The following is an 18873-nucleotide window of genomic DNA, read 5'->3' as shown; positions in this document are numbered from 1 at the left end:
CCTCTACCTAAAAGTTTGTTTTTCAATTGAGTTGTAGAGTTTATATGTCACATTAAAGGTGGAAAAAGTTCTAACATGATTTATCGCTGTCTCATTTTTCTTTACATCACAGAAACCTGACATGTTAACAGGGATGTGTAGACTTTTTATATCCACTGTATACATTGGTTATCGACTACTCACATAATTTTCCTTTGGAAATACCACCTAATTTGCAAAGGAGAGAACCTTAGCAGAGAACCCAGCAGATGGTGGTTACATGAGCTGCATGTTAAGGGCTCATTCATACGATTGTGAATGGGTGCGGACCCATTCATTTTAATGGGGCCGCAAAAGATGCTGACAGCACACTGTGTGCTGTCCACATCCATGGTTCCATTCTATGGCCGTGCAAAAAAGATAGAGCACGTGCTATTCTTGTCCGCATTTTCTATGACAGTGGGGGCCATGTGCGGTCTGCAAATGGTGGAACGCACACGGGCCAGTATCCATATTTTGTGGATCCGCAATTTGCCGACCGCAAAACAGTACGGTCGTGTATATGCTCACTAAAGAATACAGAATAGGCCAGTTTACAGAGAAAGATGGATTTAACGGAATATTCTCATCACAGATAGTAGTATATCCAGAGGGTATGCCATAAATGTTTGATAGATCTGCCTTTGGGGCCTACACTTATATAAAGAATAGGTGTCCAAAGTCCCCCCCCTTTCTCTCTGCTGCCGTGGCCACAGTGAATGGAAAGTGTTTTTTGGAACGCCTATAGAAGCCATGCTACAGTCGGAACGAGAGGTTGTGGGACCCCCACTCTGGACAAAGGTGCAAGTCAGAGAGGTGAGACCTGCATTTATCAGCCATTTTAAGTGTATCCTGTGGATAGGAAATAAAAGTCTGTGATGAGACTATCCCTTTAAGTATTACAAAGCTTACCCTGGGTATCTAAATTATGAAAAAGTCAAAGAGTTTTTTCTGAGATTTTGATACTGATGACCTATCCTCAAAAGAGTTCATCAGTATCTGATTGGTGGAGGTCCAGCACCTCGGATCCCCAATGATCAGCTGTTTGAGAAGGCCGTGGTGCTCCTGTGAGCACTGCGTCCTTCTTGCAGCTTATCGTGCATGTATGCGGCTGCACTTGGTGTTCACTGTACGGCGCTGTGCATCGAAGGCCGCGATGCTCAAAGGAGCATCAATGCCTTCTCAAAAAGGTGATTGGTAGGGGTCCTGGAAGTCAGACCCCACCTATCAGATACTGATGACCTATACTGAGGATAGGTCATCAGTATCAAAATGGAGCTTGCCCAATAGCTTCCTCACAGCACCAGCAAACCTCTTGATTTACATTAAACATATATATACAGAAACATTATGCAAGACAACAAGTTTGGTGCCCCAAAGTGCTAAATAATATGTGGTAAAATAAAACAATTCTAGGTAGTGACTAGTCACCTAACATTGTATAACATACAAACAATTACCAAGAACAAACACAAATGACTTACATCAAATAACTTTTCTATGTACATTTCCTCATTGACCTTTTCCCGCAGGATATCTTGATTTTGCCGCACAAATGTTATGTAAGTATCTGCAAGGTCCATCCCAGGCTTCTGAAAGGCAAAAATTCTTATTACTATCATACTTATTAAGGAATTACTGTTAGGGGAGCAAGGAAATAGATATTTTTTTTTGTTTAGAATGGATCTTTAACAACTGAAGCCATTCCTGTTTTTCAAATTATATACAGAAGTAAAAGTGGTTTACAGTTAAGAGCTGTAATTCAACCAGTGACGCTTTTTAAGACACACGGAAAACGATGTAAATTTTTTATTCATCATAATGCAATGGCCTATGGCCGATACCAGTCAGCACTGGTAGAAGTGGTGTAACCATTTTATTATTGGGTTTGTATAGCAGATCTTTGTTTTTGATTTTTGTTTTTAACAGGTTGCTGATCAAGGTGGAGAATGCTCGTCCTAACTGGCTGGCACTTAACTTTAAATTTATTAAAATGGAGAATCTGCCAAAAAAGTGAAATTTAAAAATGTAATCTCCTTTTCCTTGTTGGAACACCTAAAGGGTTAAAAAAGTTTGTAAAATCCTTTTTTATTAACTTGAGGGGTATCGTTTCTACAATGAAGTAATTTATGGGTGTTTTCCACTATGTAAGCCCCACAAAGTGACTTTAGAATTGAAGTGGTCCCTAAAAAAGTGGGTGTTGGAAATTTTCCCAAAAAATTGCTTTTAAAATTCTTCTAAGCCTTATAACATTCTAAAAAATAAAATTACATTTAAAAAATGATGCAAACATGATAGTGGACATATGGGGAATGTAAGGTAATAACTCTCTTATGATGTATCACTATATGCCTTAAAAGCACATCTGTATCACTATCTGCCTTAAAAATGCAAATTTTGAAAATTGCTAATTTTTCCAAATTTTCTGTAAATTTTAGTTTTTTTTATACATAAAGGTGAATTATATTGATTAAAATGTTTCACTATCATGAAGTACAATGTGTCGTGAGAAAACAAACTCAGAATGTCTTGGATAAGTAAAAGCATTCCGATGTCATCACCACAGAAAGTGACATGTCAAGTTTCCAAAAAAACGACCTGGTCCTTAAGGTGAAATATAACAAGGTCCTTAAGGTGTTAAAGGCTCAGAGTGTCATGAAAAATAAAGTCATACTCATCTCCACCGAAAAAAACTAAGTCCAACTCATCCCCACAGATCTACCACCACTGCAATTTCAGCACTCACCAAGCACCTGCTGGTCTGCTGTCTCCTGCCTCTCGACATACAGAAAAGGCCTGCTCAGGCGAGTCATTGGCTGTGGCGAGTCAATACTGCAGCTAGTGATGGGCTGCCCAAGTATTTATTGTTTTGAGAAGCACGAGTAGGGAGAAACCCAGCGAGTGCTGAAATTTCAGCGAAGGGGGATCGGTGGACGAAAGTCTGGGACTTGAAAATGAATGAAATGATTGGAGCAAAAAAATATATAATACAAAACCAAACATACAAAACCCAAACAACACTGTTACACTATATCAATATTCTTGGCCATAAAAATAACACTGGACCAGACATTAAGCAGTAAGGAGCAAACACAATCTTCATATGAAACCTAATAATGTCTGTCCTCAATTTCCATTTCTAAGAACACTTGTATATGCAATGGGCTGGTGTTTGGACAATTAAGGTTTTGTTGCAGACAGACTTTTTTAGATAACACTTTTCTGCACAGCATCTCATGAAGCAATAGAAATGTATGAAGGTCAAATAAACAAATATGATTGTACAGGTATAAACATGTTAAAAAGACATACAATAACATTTTAGAAACTGCCAGATAATAGTCAAGACTGATTTGCTCAGGTTAATCAGGGTGGTAGTTTGAATGAATGCCACTCAACTGTATTGGAATTCATGGGAAACCAATACAGTTGAGGGTCATGGGAAAGCAGAGAGATGGCTGTCTGCCTTACCATTCCCCTTCTTGTAGGCTGCAGGCCATTTTATGCCTCTAGTCTGCAGGACACTGGAGCACATACAGGTTGTCTGCATTGCAATTACATCACTGCATTGTGCCACATGTATCTGAACACTAACCGCGCAGGTAGAAACATGACTTGCCTAGCATGATGGGGGTTTAAAGAGTACAACTTAAATTTTTTTTTATAAAGGCCACAAGGTGCACTTTTGTACACTGTATTTACTGTATATTAAGCAGGTAAAATGAGGAATTACCATATACTGTTTAAACCCCTTAAGGACTGGGTGATTTTCAATTTTGTGTTATAATCCATAGCCATATTTTTTTTTTATTTTTCCATTACATACAATGTAGTGGATTCTGGCAAACAATTCCGTAGTTTTATGGGTTTCATTTTTCTGGAGCTCCCTATGCATTAAAACTGATCTGTTACCTTCATTCTGTGGGTCAGTACAACCACAGCAATACAACTTTTTTATAGTATTTCATGCGTTTCATACTTAAAGAAAAATAAAAACAGATTTTTTTCTTTGCATTGCCATATTTTAAAATAAAAAAAATGTTACACACGTAAAAAAAATTAAGTAATTTAAAAAAAATGTTAAAAATAGAAGAAAATAAATAAAATAGACATATTTGGTATTGCCGCGTCCATGACAGCCGGCTCTGTGATCCACTTCGTCCGATAAACACCATAAAAAAAAAAAAAAGTGTAAAAAAAAAAAAGCAATTTTTACCACATTCTATCACAAAAAGTGCAACACCAAGTGATCAAAAAGGCATATGTGCCACAAAATGGTACCAATAAAACCTCATCCCACAAAAAATGAGCCCCTACATAAGAAAATCGCTCAAAAAATAAAAAACTATAGCTCTCAGAACATGGAGACATTAAAACATCATTTAAATAAATAAAAAAAGTATACATATTAGGTATCGCCATGACCTAACACCTCATGTGAACACCGTAATAAAAATGAAATAAAAACTGTGCCAAAATTGCAATTTTTTGTCACCTAACATCACATAAAGTGCAACACCAAGCGATCAAAAAGGCGTATGCCACCCAAAATAGTACCAATGAAACTGTCACCTAATACCATAAAAAGAGACTAACTAAGACAATTGGTCAAAAAATAAAAAGCTATGGCTCTCAGACTATGGAGACACAAAACATCATTTTTTGGGTTTCAAAAATGCTATTATTGTATAAAACTAATATTGTGTAAAGGATTAAATGTTAGTGTGAATAGCTCACTGCCTTCCCAGTGTGGGATAGGTGCTCTAGTCTAAACTGATCACCCTTTCAGAAGAAACAATATAGAAAAAAAGGTAAATAAGACTGGCACTCACGTCTACGTGTACCATATGGAACAGTAACTGTTTATTAAATACATATAGTCCGTAGGAAATGTGATAATAAAAGGTAAGAGAATAAAATGCAAATAAAATGACATCAAACACTAGGTAACTCTAAATGGATCCAAATGGTGAGTCACAAAGTGGCTTCATTGGTTCATGCCTATAATGATAGTTAGTACAAACATAATCTTAAAATATAGTAATTATATACCTAAAAGGGAAACAGTATGTCTCTCCCTTGAACCGCATGAAAAGTCCCTCTATTAGCTAAAGAAAAAAGGGGTGGTCCAGATAGTTGAGTGGAATAAGCCCCTCTGGATTCTGGGGGTATCGTTTCGCGAAGGCAAAAATGTATTCCTAAAAAAAGTCCAGATATTCAACTTGAAAATAATCCAAAGGTGCACAGTTAGGACTATGTTAATCAAATCATGCAAGGAATGGACTTGGTTAGTCAGATGATACAAAATATACAGTCGTGGCCAAAAGTTTTGAGAATTACATAAATATTGGAAATTGGAAAAGTTGCTGCTTAAGTTTTTATAATAGCAATTTGCATATACTCCAGAATGTTATGAAGAGTGATCAGATGAATTGCATAGTCCTTCTTTGCCATGAAAATTAACTTAATCCCCCTAAAAACTTTCCACTGCATTCCACTGCTGTCATTAAAGGACCTGCTGAGATCATTTCAGGAATCGTCTTGTTAACTCAGGTGAGAATGTTGACGAGCACAAGGCTGGAGATCATTATGTCAAGCTGATTGGGTTAAAATAGCAGACTTGACCTGTTAAAAGGAGGGTGATGCTTGAAATCATTGTTCTTCCATTGTTAACCATGGTGACCTGCAAAGAAATGCGTGCAGCCATCATTGTGCTGCATAAAAATGGCTTCACAGGCAAGGATATTGTGGCTACTAAGATTGCACCTCAATCAACAATTTATAGGATCATCAAGAACTTCAAGGAAAAAGGTTCAATTCTTGTTAAGAAGGCTTCAGGGCGTCAAAGAACGTCCAGCAAGCGCCAGGATCGTCGCCTAAAGAGGATTCAGCTGCGGGATCGGAGTGCCACCAGTGCAGAGCTTGCTCAGGAATGGCAGCAGGAAGGTGTGAGCGCATCTGCACGCACAGTGAGGTGAAGACTTTTGGAAGATGGCCTGGTGTCAAGAAGGGCAGCAAAGAAGCCACTTCTCAAAAAAAAAAAAAGAAAACATCAGGGACTGATCTTCTCCAGAAAATATGGTGAATTGACTGCTGAGGACTGGGGCAAAGTCATATTCTCCGATGAAGCCTCTTTCTGATTGTTTGGGGCATAAGGAAAAAGGCTTGTCTGGAGAAGAAAAGGTGAGCGCTACCATCAGTCCTGTGTCATGCCAACAGTAAAGCATCCTGAGACCATTCATGTGTGAGGTTGCTTCTCATCCAAGGGAGTGGGCTCACTCACAATTTTGCCCAAAAACACAGCCATGAATAAAGAATGGTACCAAAACACCCTCCAACAGCAACTTCTTCCAACAATCCAACAACAGTTTGGTGACGAACAATGCATTTTCCAGCACGATGGAGCACCGTGCCATAAGGCAAAAGTGATAACCAAGTGGCTCGGGGACCAAAACGTTGACATTTTGGGTCCATGGCCTGGAAACTCCCCAGATCTTAATCCCATTGAGAACTTGTGGTCAATCCTCAAGAGGCGGGTGGACAAACAAAAACCCACTAATTCTGACAAACTCCAAGAAGTAATTATGAAAGAATGGGTTGCTATCAGTCAGGAATTGGCCCAGAAGTTGATTGAGAGCATGCCCAGTCGAATTGCAGAGGTCCTGAAAAAGAAGGGCCAACACTGCAAATACTGACTCTGCATAAATGTCATGTAATTGTCGATAAAAGCCTTTGAAACGTATGAAGTGCGTGTAATTATATTTTACTACATCACAGAAACAACTGAAACAAAGATCTAAAAGCAGTTTACCAGCAAACTTTGTGAAAACTAATATTTGTGTCATTCTCAAAACTTTTGGCCACGACTGTAGACTGATGTAAACTTTGTTAATCGGATATGCACCTGTTGGTCAGGTGAAGATCGCAAGATCGTGCTATATTGATGTTATACACTATTGGGTGAATGGTATTTTGCGTCTTACTGGTGTTTTTTTCAAAGCCAGTGACTTTTAGCTACATACCACATCAGGCAGTGCTGCTGCTCACCACGATGTCCGTCTCCGCGACTGCTCATCGGCATCCTCGCTTGCCGCTGGCTATCACGTGGTACGGGGCAAAAGTCGTGAGGAGAGACTTTCGGCTGCTGTCTCCAAATTGAAGGTAAAAGATACTGTAGACATAGAACTTCGGAGTGCTCCATTTTTTTTAAGTCAGTCCATACAAAGATGTGACTCAGTGTTCCGATAGATGAAAAGATGCAGGGGTAAATCACGCCAGATTATTGTGTAAAACTTAAATAAATAAGAAAAAGAATACATATTCGGTATTGCCATAGAACAGGTTGTTACGGACGCAATGATATCAAATGTGTCTACTTTCTTTGTTTCAGTTTTACAGAATAAAGCATTTTTTAAATAGAAAATTATGTTGTCTCCATTTTCTGAACGCCATATTTTTTTATTTTTCTGCCATTTTGCGGGGGGTTGTTTTTTGCAGGAAGAGTTGATGTTTTTATTGGTACGATTTTTGGGTACATATGATTTTTTTCTTAATTCATTATTACACTTTATGGGCCAAGGTGACCAAAAAATTAGTTGTTTTAGCACAGTTTTTATTTTTACAGCATTCACCTGATGGGTTAAGTCATGTGACATTTTTATAGAGCAGAACGTTACGTTCTGCTCTATAAAAATGTCACATGACTTAACCCATCAGGTGAATGCTGTAAAAATAAAAACTGTGCTAAAACAACTAATTTTTTGGTCACCTTGGCCCATAAAGTGTAATAATGAATTAAGAAAAAAATCATATGTACCCAAAAATCGTACCAATAAAAACATCAACTCTTCCTGCAAAAAACAACCCCCCGCAAAATGGCAGAAAAATAAAAAAATATGGCGTTCAGAAAATGGAGACAACATAATTTTCTATTTAAAAAATGCTTTATTCTGTAAAACTGAAACAAAGAAAGTAGACACATTTGATATCATTGCGTCCGTAACAACCTGTTCTATGGAAATAGCAGATGATATACCGTCAGATGAATGTTGTAAAAAAAATAAAAAAACTGTGCCAAAACTATTTTTCGTTTACCTTAACTCACAAAAAATGCAATATAGAGCAATTAAAAATCATATGTACCCCAAAATAGTACCAATAAAACGGGCACCTTATCCCTTAGTTTCCAAAATGGGGTAAAAAGGGGGCTTCAAATGGGACATGGTATCTAAAAACCAGTTCAGCAAAATCTGACTTCCAAAAACCATATGGCACTCCTTTCTTCTGCGCCCTGCTGTGTGCCTTTACATCAGTTTACGACCACATGTGGGGTGTTTATGTAAACCACAGAATCAGGGTAATAAATATTAAGTTTTGTTTGGCTGTTAACCCTCAATGTGTTAATGAAAAAAATAGATTAAAATTTTAAATCTGCCAAAAAAGTGAAATTTTGAAATTTCATCTACATTTTCCTGGAACACAAAAGTTTGTAAAATCAGTTTTGAGTAACTTGAGGGTGTCGTTTCTACAATGGGGTCATTTATGGGGGGTTTCCACTGTGTAAGCCCCACAAAGTGACTTCAGACCTGAACTGGTTCTTAAAAAGGGTTTTTTTTTTAATTTTCTTAAAAATTTTAACAATTGCTTCTAAAATTCTAAGCCTTCTAACGGTCCGCAAAAAAATGGATCTGCAAAAAATACGGATGTCGTCTGTGTGCAGAGTCACTGTTTGTTCAGTCAGGAATTAAATAACATTTTGCATGCTGCACCACGCCCACTAAATTTATTTTTAGCACTTATGACTCACATTGAAGTTGGAAAAGAAAATTGAAATGGGGAAATTGAATTTTCTTTTTAATTTTGGCATGCCATTTGCAGACACTAGATGAAGTTAAAATGTTATTTTAATTAAAATTTTTGGTTTTTATATTTAATTTTGGCAGGTTTTACCTCCCATATCCTATGGAGCACTGCTATGGAACTTTAGCCTCTGATCCCTCTTAAGACTAAGGCCTCGTTCACACTTCAGTGTTTGGTCAGTGATTTCCATCAGTGATTTGTGAGCCAAAACCAGAAGTAAAGCCTCCACAGATATGAGGTAGAAGGGAAAGATCTGCTCCTGTTCTGTGTTTAGAGCCGCACCTGGTTTTGGCTCACAAATCACTGATGGAAATCACTGACTAAACACTGAAGTGTGAACGAGGCCTAAAGGTTACCACAGCGAACTAACAACTTCCCTGATGTCAGTGAGGGAGTGCCGTTCACGCCCCAGGTGTGCTGCAGACTCAGATGACGTGGCCATAATTTTAGTCTGTGATTGGGGTTATTGGCGATCACAGACATTAGCTCTGGGTGTCTGCTGGTTAAAACAGCAGAAACCCATTGGCTATTGCACCAGTTGCTCTCTGGTGGGCACCATTTTTAAAGAACGAACTTCCATTGTACATGTACTGCAGATGTCCTTAAGGTGTTATTATTTATTATGACGGACACAATTGGGCATTACTATTTATTAAAAGGTCTCAAGGGGCATTAGGCACTTTTTACGGTGCTATTTAACATAACACTTCTCAACTAGAAAAGCTAAAATTTCTGGGAAAATTGTGTGAAACGTTCTTGCCTCCACCAGTAGTCTACAACTGGAGTGGGTGGAGTAACTGTGTGGAGTGGTTTGAGTAACTGTTGTGTGGTTGGAGTGGCTGGAGTAACTGTGGAAAGGTTGGAGTGAGCAGAGTAACTTTATGGAGTGGGCATAGTAACTGTGTAGAGTGTTTTGAGTGAGTAAAGATAGTAAACATTACACTAACCAATTGATTGATCAAATTTAAAAAGTGCACATGGCAAGCTTGATAGAGTGAGAAATGCATTTCAACTTTTTATTTATTTATATAGCACATTTAATTGCAATGCGGTTGCCCACAGTTCCATTGAAACCTACATTTATAAAAACATTATCAGCTGTTTAGAAATCATGTCCTGATTTTTCAGCTCACACTCTAGCTTTTGTCACTCTGCTGGCTGCTCACACACCTGGGATTCTATGGCAACTCACTCTACAGCAAGGGCAGAGAAGAGCGGCTAAAAACAAACTGCTCCAATTCGCTCACTTCACTGGCGGTTGCCATCTTCAAACAATTGTAGTTTAGAAATTATAAATCCTACAGTGAAGAGCTTTATATTGTGAGAATCACAAGACCAGACCTACATTTTGATGCATAGTATGTCTCTGAAATACACAGTCACAGTTTAGAAATTGCCCTTCAAATTTGAGGTGGCTAGAGTGAAGTTTCAGTGAATGTCCATGGGCGATGTGAGTTGCAAACAAATGGTCATATTGTGAAAACTATCAGGACTATAGCTTAGCTGTGGGCATTTCTAGTGGCAGCAGGGATAGCTGAAAGTTTTGCTATAGGATTTGTGTAGGTGGGCTTGAAAATGAGGGAGTGGTGGCAGTTTTAAAAAAATGTTCTGATTTTTCAGCTCTCACACTAGCTTTTGTCAGCTCCCACTCTAGTTTTGAACATTCCGCAATTCATTCCTATGGGACCAATTTCGACACAAAAGCACAGATATTTCGTGAACCATTCGGCGAAACGTTCCACAAAGTAATAGCACACCAATCGGGAACAATCCGCATGTTTCGGTATATTACTGTCTATGTTGTAAAAACTGTGGGAGGAGTTAGGGTGGTAAATTTGGCTATAATAATAAGAATATATATCTGAGATAACAATAAGTGGTCTTGCCATGCAAGAACACAATTAACCCCTTTACTAGCGAGCCACTATTCACCTTAAATCCCAGGCCGATATTTGCAAATCTGACCACTGACGTCATTTTATGTGGTAATAACTTTAAAACACTTTTACTTATCCAGGCCATTCTGAGATTGTTTTCTTGTCACATATTGTACTTCATGACTGGTAAAATTGAGTCAAAAAAATTAAATTTTTATTTATAAATACAATACCAAATTTACCCCAAATTTTGAAACATTTGCAAATTTCAAAATGTCAATTTCTATACTTTTAGAATAGATAGTAAATAGATAACTCCAGGAATAGTTATTACTTTACATTCCCCATATGTCTACTTCATGTTTGGATCATTTTGGTAATGGCATTTTATTTTTTTGGGGAAGTTAGAAGGCTTAGAAGTTTAGAAGCAAATCTTGAAATAGTTCAGAAAATTTCCAAAACCCACTTTTTAAGGTCCAGGTCAGGTCTGAAGTCACTTTGTGATGCTTACATAATGGAAACCACCCCAAAATGACCCCATTTTAGAAACTATACCCCTCAAGGTATTCAAAACTGATTTTACAAACTTTGCTAACCCTTTAGGTGTTCCACAAGAATAATGGAAAATGGAGATTACATTTCAGAATTTCACTTTTTGGGCAGATTTTAAATTTTAATCCATTTTTTCCAGTAACAAAGCAAGGGTTAACAGCAAAAAAAAAAAAATAATATTTATTGCCATGATGCTGTAGTTTACAGAAACACCCCATTTGTGGTCGTAAACTTCTGTACGGGAAGACAGCATTGCACAGAAGGAAAGGAACGTCATATAGGTTTTTGGAAAGCAATTTTCACAGGGATATTTTTAAGCTGCCATGTCACATTTGAAGATCCCCTAGAGTAGAAACTTTAAAAATATTACCCCATTTTGGAAACTACGGGATAAGATGGCAGTTTTGTTGTTTTATTTTTTGCTATTTACAGTGTTCATCTGACATGTTAGATCATGCACTATTTTTATAGAGCAGGTTGTTACGGACGCGACAATACCAAATATGACTTTTTCTTGGGATGTTTCAGTTTTACATAATAATAAAGCACTTTTGAAAAAAAATATTTTTAAGTGTCTCCATATTCTGAAAGCCTTTTTTTATTGGGGGGGGGGGGGGGGGGGGGGAAGAGACTGTCTTATGTAGGGGCTCATTTTCTGTGGGATGAGATGACGGTTTGATTGGTACTATTTTAGGGTGCAACTGACTTTTTGATCGCTTGCTATTGCACTTTTTGTGATGTAAGGTGACAAAAAATAGCTTCTTTTTTTTTTACACCATTTTTTTATGGTGTTCATCTGATGGGTTAAGTTCATGTGGTATTTTTATACAGCAGATTTTTACAGATGTGGAGATGCCTAATATGTATGTATTTTTGTAATTTATTTATGTTTTACACAATAACAGCATTTTTTAATACAAAAAAAAATATCATGTTTCAGTGTCTCGCTTGGTGTTGCACTTTTAGTGACGTAAGGTGACAAAAAATGGTTTCTTTAGCACAGTTTTTATTTTATTGACGGTGTTCACCTGAGGGGTTAGATCATGTGATTTTTTTTATAGAGCCAGTCGATACGGATGCGGCGATACCTAATATATGTACCTTTTTCCCCCCCTATTTTTAAATTTATTTTGGGGAAAAGGATGCATTTATTAATTTTTTTACTTGAAACTTACATTTTTTTTAAACTTTATTTTTTTTTAACTTTTTTCCACTTAATTTTTTTTTGTCCCAGTCTGGGACATCAACTTTTGGGGGTTTGATTCCCTTTACAATGCATTACAATACTTCTGTATTGTAATGTATTGGCTGTAAGTGTACTCAAATGTCCTGTAAATTACTCACTGTAATACATTTACAGCTTCCTGCCTGTGAGATCCAGGGGGCTGGATCTCACAGGCTCTCCCGGAAGGCAGCCACGATGGGGTCCCCTGCCATCACAGCAGTGAGGGTACACCATGTACACCGGCACCCATGAGGATACCGCACATGCCGCGGTCAGTGCTGACAGCGGCCGTGCAAGGGTTAATGCGCCGGCATCCGTGATTTCACCGATGCCGGAGCATACATCAGAGGTCCTAGTGCGCAGCGCCGTACAGCTACAGTGCTGGTAGCACAGGTTAAACCAAAAAGTTATATTTTGGTCTCATCTGTACACAAAATATTGTTCCAGTAACCTTCTGGCTCGTCCAGGTGATCTTCAGCAAACTGCACACAAGCAGCAATGTTCTTCTTGGAGTGCAGCGGTTTTCTCACTGCAATCCTGCCATGCACACCATTGAGGTTCAGTGTTCTCTTAATGGTGGACTCATGAACATTAATTTGAGAAAGGTCTTTAGTTGCTTAGAGGTAAACTTGGGTTCTTTTGTGACGTTGTGGACTATTACATGCCTCACTTTGTTGGTCGACCACCCTGGGGAAGGTAATAATGTACCTGAACTTCCTACATTTGTCTGGGTCTGGGTTGGTGGGGTTCAAACTTTATAGACATGGTTTTGTAACCTTTTCCAGCCTGATGACCATCAACATCTATTCTTGCCGTGATACACTTCCAAACATGCGTTGATAGATCCCTGTTCTTTAAATGAAACAGTTTGCCCACTCAAACTTGATTGTCATACCATTTATTGAAAACACCTGACTATAATTTCACCTTCAACTATCTGACAATCCTTTTGCCACTCTCAGACAGGTAATATCGGATCATTTTTCTCAATAAATAAATGACTAAGTCTAATATGTTTGATTCATTCGTTTTATTTAGGACTTGTGGGAAAATCTGATGTAGTTTCAGGTCAAATTTATGCAGAAATATAAGAAATTCTGAAGCATTCACAAACTTTCAAGCACCACTGTATTTGTTTACCTTGCAGTGAATCAGTCTATGTTTAGTTACCAGCTGATGTTCTGTCCCTCCACTTCATACTTTACCTCTGCCTTTTGACTGTTGTGTACAAGACACAAAAGCTCATCAAATGTCAGCTCAGGGAGAGCAGATTCCAAAGGATCTGGTCATTATAAACTACAAGCAATTCGACCATCAATAAGATAAAAACAAATCACCATCTACCTAATGGGTTAAAATATTTCTGTTGGTATAGGGTCAGAAATAGTTGTATACTTTAAAAATATATATTTTTGTAGCTTTTACAAAGAAAAAAGTCGTTCTGAGAAAAGTAGCATCTGCCACATTATTTACAAGCTTTAAATATATGCCAGTTTACAGGCCAAATAACATTAAATTACTACTTTTATTTTGAGTAAAACTAAAACTATGAACTTGGCTGCAAAAATTAAATTAAATATTAATGGCTGTCTTAAATTAAAACAATTTGTATTCCCAGAAATAGCAACATATGGTAAAATGATATCATACAAACATATTTACAAAAAGACTGCTGCTGGATAATATAATAATTAAAATACAGTACACATTAATAGCAGCAGCTGGTGAGATTTGTCAATTACAACTAGACTCCTTGCAAATATTTTTACGCAGGCAAGGGTCAGTTACAATCTAAGTGTATCTATTATCTGTGAGTTTTATTGCAATAAACTAGACTGGACTACAAAAAGCAATGTGCGCTCAGTGCTATATACAGAAATAGATGTAGCTGTGTGATCCAGTTACCAGTACTATTAACAAAAAAAAATATTTAATATATTACAACGTGCACTAGTATGTTGACGTTCATTGGTTAGTCACATACAAAAGCAGATTTTAAAAGAAAAAAAAAAAGCTCAAAAACATTGTATGCAATGACTATTTTCAATACTCAGTTTACAGAAAATTTCAATTTTACGACATCTTCCCAGGAGAAAAGACCGACAGTAGAAAAAATGAACAAGAGTCTAGGAAATGTACTAGTTTATAACAAGTTTCCTTGCTCTATTGCTACAAATATTCATTCTTCTATAAATGAGATTCCAATAAAAAAAAAAAATTGGAGGAAGGAAACTGCTGATAATGCAATGAGTCACATTTGTCTCCATGCACATACCATCAGGGAGAAAAATGGTTGGGCAGTTACAATACTGATGCCAATAATACTAGGCAGGTGCGTTGCTAAGGTCTCAAAAGATCCAGGGCCCAAGCCCAATGAATATGGCCCAGTTTCCTAAGTCGCCCCCCACACACCACATTTTCCTGTACTTGCTATATAGCAGCACATACCTGTCACATCAAGTGCCTCCAGGTGACATCTTGTCTGATGTAGATCTTCTCTGTCATCATCATCTCCATTAGGTCGGTACAACTTCTTTCAGCCTCCTCATCTCTGCAGAGTGTGACACACAGACATCTTAGGTTCCTCACTATCATCATCCCCCAACTGGAGTCCCCACAGTGTTATCCTGCTGCTCGCTGTGCCCCCAAATACTATCCTGAAGAAGAAGGAGTGCCCCCACAGTAATACTGCCCCTTACAGTGCCCCCAACTGTGATAAAGCTCCCTAAGAGTTCCCCCATTAGAAGAAGAGCCCTCCAATATTAATAATGCCCTCACAGAGCCCCCAGTAGAAATAAGGCCCCCTATTGTTCCCATTGTTCCTCCAGTGGTAATAAAGCTCTCTACAGACCCCTCAGTAGTAATAAGGCCCCCCATAGTGCTCTTAGTAGAAATAAGGTGGATCTATAAGTCCCTCCTATAGAGCACCCAGTAGTAATAAGAACGTCTAATGTCCCCTGGATTTGCAGTGCCCGCTGTAGTTATATTCCTCCGTCCACCATACAGTCCCATGTAAATAACATCACACAGTCTCTCCTGCCCCCTCTAAAATACAGTCCTATGTAAATAACATCCCTCCCCTCCCTTCAGCCCCTCCAACATACAGTCTCATGTAAATAACACTATTTCCCTCCCTACGCCATAGAGTCCCATGTAAATAATATCACACCATCTCTCCAGCCCCCACCAATATACAGTCCCATGTAAATAACATCCCTCTCTATCTACAGCCCCCTCCAAAATACAGTCCCATGTAAATAACATCACCTGCTTCCCAGCCGCCTTCATCATACAGTCCCAAGTTAATAATATCACCCCCTCCCCAGCCGTCTCCAACATGAAATCCCATGTAAACATTATCCCCTCAACCTTCAGTCCCATGTAAATATCATCCCCCCTACTAGCCACCTTCAACATACATTCCCATGTAAATAACATCGCCCCCTCAACATTCAGTCCCATGTAAATAACACCACTCCCTCCCTCAGACCCCTGTAACATTCAGTCCCATGTAAATAACATCACTCCAACCCACAGCCCCCTCCGACATACAGTCCCATGTAAATAACATCACTGCCTCCCCCAGCCCCCTCCGACATACAGTCCTATGTAAACAACATAATCGCCTCCCACAGCCGCCTTCAACATAAAGTCCCATGTAAATAACATCACCCTGCCACAGCCCCCTCCAACATTCAGTCCCATGTAAATAACATCACTCCCTCCCACAGCCGGCATCAACATACAGTCCCATTTAAATAACATCACTCCCTCTTACAGCCACTATCAACATACAGTACCATGCAAATAACATGACTCCCTTCCCAGCCACCAACACAGTTCAATGTATATAACATCCCTCCCTTCAGCCCTAATATACAGTCCCAGTTTAACTCCCAGTATTGCTCTGCCTCTCCCTTCACTTACCTCTCCCCATGTAGCATACCTTACCACAGCTTCTTACCCCAGGTCTTCTCCTCTTCACTGCTGTCCTCTCCTGCACTGGTCACATGATGGTGACATCATCGCAGGTCCTTCTCAACCACTGCGTTTTACTGGTCACATGACCTGTGATGTCACCACAGGTCCTTCAGCTTAGCCTGCTCTCCCTCATTCACTGGAAGCCATTTGGCACCAGGAGAGGTATAGTGTGGACTCTTATTGCATTCTTTGGTGGCCATTTGGCACCAGGAGAGGTGTAGAGTGGGCCCAGCATGCATGTTGGTACCTGCATTCCTTGGATATAATGGAGCCCATTTTGGCACCGTAGATGACAGAAATTAAAGCAGGCCCAGCATGCATGTGGGACATACACCCCCTGAATAGTATGGTAGCCGTCATGGCACATAAAGTGTAGTATTTAGTGTTAGGACACGTCTTACAGAGACCGCCTTGACGTGCGTCAGACTGGCTCAAATAATTTTGTACAAATGATTTGCCAAGCATCTCTAATTTATAAGTATTGCATTAGCAATTATTATGCATTTTTGTACTTTATTTGGTTTGCAGAGAGCTGTTGCATTGCATGTTTTGTTTTACAGTGTTATCCTGCGATGTTGATCCAAAGGACGGCAATCTCCCCCATGAGGCAGATGCCAATTTTAATCATCTTTACTCATCTTAGGGAAAAACTTCCTTCCCAAATTCAATTATGAATCACAGAACTATCAAAGTGGAGGTCAGTTGGCCAAAGAGGAACAATAAAGTATAGATCACAGATCAACTACTTCTAAAACATTTTAATTGATTGGTTATTGGACACCTCCATTGGACACTACAGTGGTTTGGGGTGCATGAAGGCACTAGCTACCCAAGAATACCCACCCCGCACGTAAGTTTCGTTGACAGACTGCCTCTGATATGATACTAATCAACAGGAGGGTTTTCTGTGTTTTTAATGAATACGATTTTAACTTGATATCAGCAGTATACTAAAACTTGTACTTGGGAACAGCAATATCATTTCGGATCAGCTACAACCCGAAACTTACAAGTTTGCCAGCGAATATCACAAAAATCAATAGTATTTAATTTTTACTAATGGAACTACTATGTGCAAGATTGACTCATTCTGTCACCTGGTTTTACTATCTTTTATGTCCATCTATTTATTAGTATTTGGGACTACTACCTATTGCTTATTCATCTTATTATTTATTACTTTTATTATATTATTATCACTTATCTTTGCATTACCTGTTACTCTGTGATTTATAGAAATACATCTAATTTATTGATTACTCAGTATTATCTGTATTCATTGCTACAACTAATATGTGACTCCAAATCAGAGAGTGCCTGCTACCACATTTTTTCAAATACTTCTAAAACATAACCTTTACCTATTTAAAATGAAAACAAAAAATATATACTGCATATCCTATGTTAAGTTTGTCTAACCCTTCCTGAGATTACTTTATTGTACTCCTGCCTACAGCGGGACAAGCGCCCTGATAAGGGAGATCCTAAACTGGAAACTAGCCTGATGTGCCCTACGTATACAGTCCCTAGTGGGAAAAGATGCACAGTAAACAAATATAATGTTGTTAAATAGGCATATACATAATGTTTCTATATCAACAAAACACAAGAACAAGTACTCGATTTCAATGAAAAAAAGAATCTCTTCCACTGAGGTACTGTTTACTTTGATTGTCTCAGCATGTTTTCCTGTGCAGCTTCTCAGGAGACCAAATATACTTAGTTGGTACATATAAATAGCACTTAGCACATTTAATCATCAATACAGTATTGATGAGAAATAGCACTGAAGATACAATGAGCAGTTATACTGTACTTGTATATTCCAAAATTATGGTAGCCCAATCAAGAATGGGCTAGGATATTGTAAATCCACAATTGATAAGAGCCCTCAGAAGAGGCTGCTGGAAAAAGGCAATGCATATACAGAGTAAAATTATTATTCTTATCTGAAGATTTAGGGCATATCCACATACTTATGTCAATGGCAATTTATAAATTACAGAAATTAACAAGCTATGAAAAAACAAATAACATTATTATATTATATTATTGGGTGACAGATTTCATAGACAGATCCAATGTAAAGTAATTCCACTTCCTAAGACATATAAAAATAATTTGTAACCCAGTGTATTCATGCACTTCAAATGTTATCATAAAATACAGTGTATGAAATGTTAAGCCTCTGTAACACCTGAAACAACATTCGATGAAACATTAACACATACAAACAAGCGACTTGATAAATAAGTATATTCATTTTAGTAAACAATATCCTTCTCAGGCATTCAAATTTTCCACTATGCAATGACAACAGAAAGAACGCTGTTATATGGATGCACATGGCCTAAATGTATC

General features: G+C 38.2%; 1 protein-coding gene across 5 annotated transcripts in view; it reads right to left on the bottom strand.

The window, feature by feature from the left end:
- CADPS2 (calcium dependent secretion activator 2) overlaps window positions 1–18873 on the bottom strand; it is a 605828-nt gene that overhangs the window by 25051 nt on the left and 561904 nt on the right. For all 5 annotated transcript variants that reach the window (XM_044280279.1, XM_044280275.1, XM_044280277.1 and 2 more), the window contains one exon: window positions 1503–1610. In XM_044280279.1, the coding sequence (XP_044136214.1) occupies window positions 1503–1610 (108 nt within the window). The remainder of the gene's footprint in view (window positions 1–1502; window positions 1611–18873) is intronic.

The sequence above is a fragment of the Bufo gargarizans genome, chromosome 2, assembly GCF_014858855.1.
Source record: "Bufo gargarizans isolate SCDJY-AF-19 chromosome 2, ASM1485885v1, whole genome shotgun sequence".
In the NCBI taxonomy this organism is placed as follows: domain Eukaryota; kingdom Metazoa; phylum Chordata; class Amphibia; order Anura; family Bufonidae; genus Bufo; species Bufo gargarizans.
The sequence above is the reverse complement of the archived record's forward strand: the minus strand, read 5'-3'. Positions and strand labels throughout refer to the sequence as shown.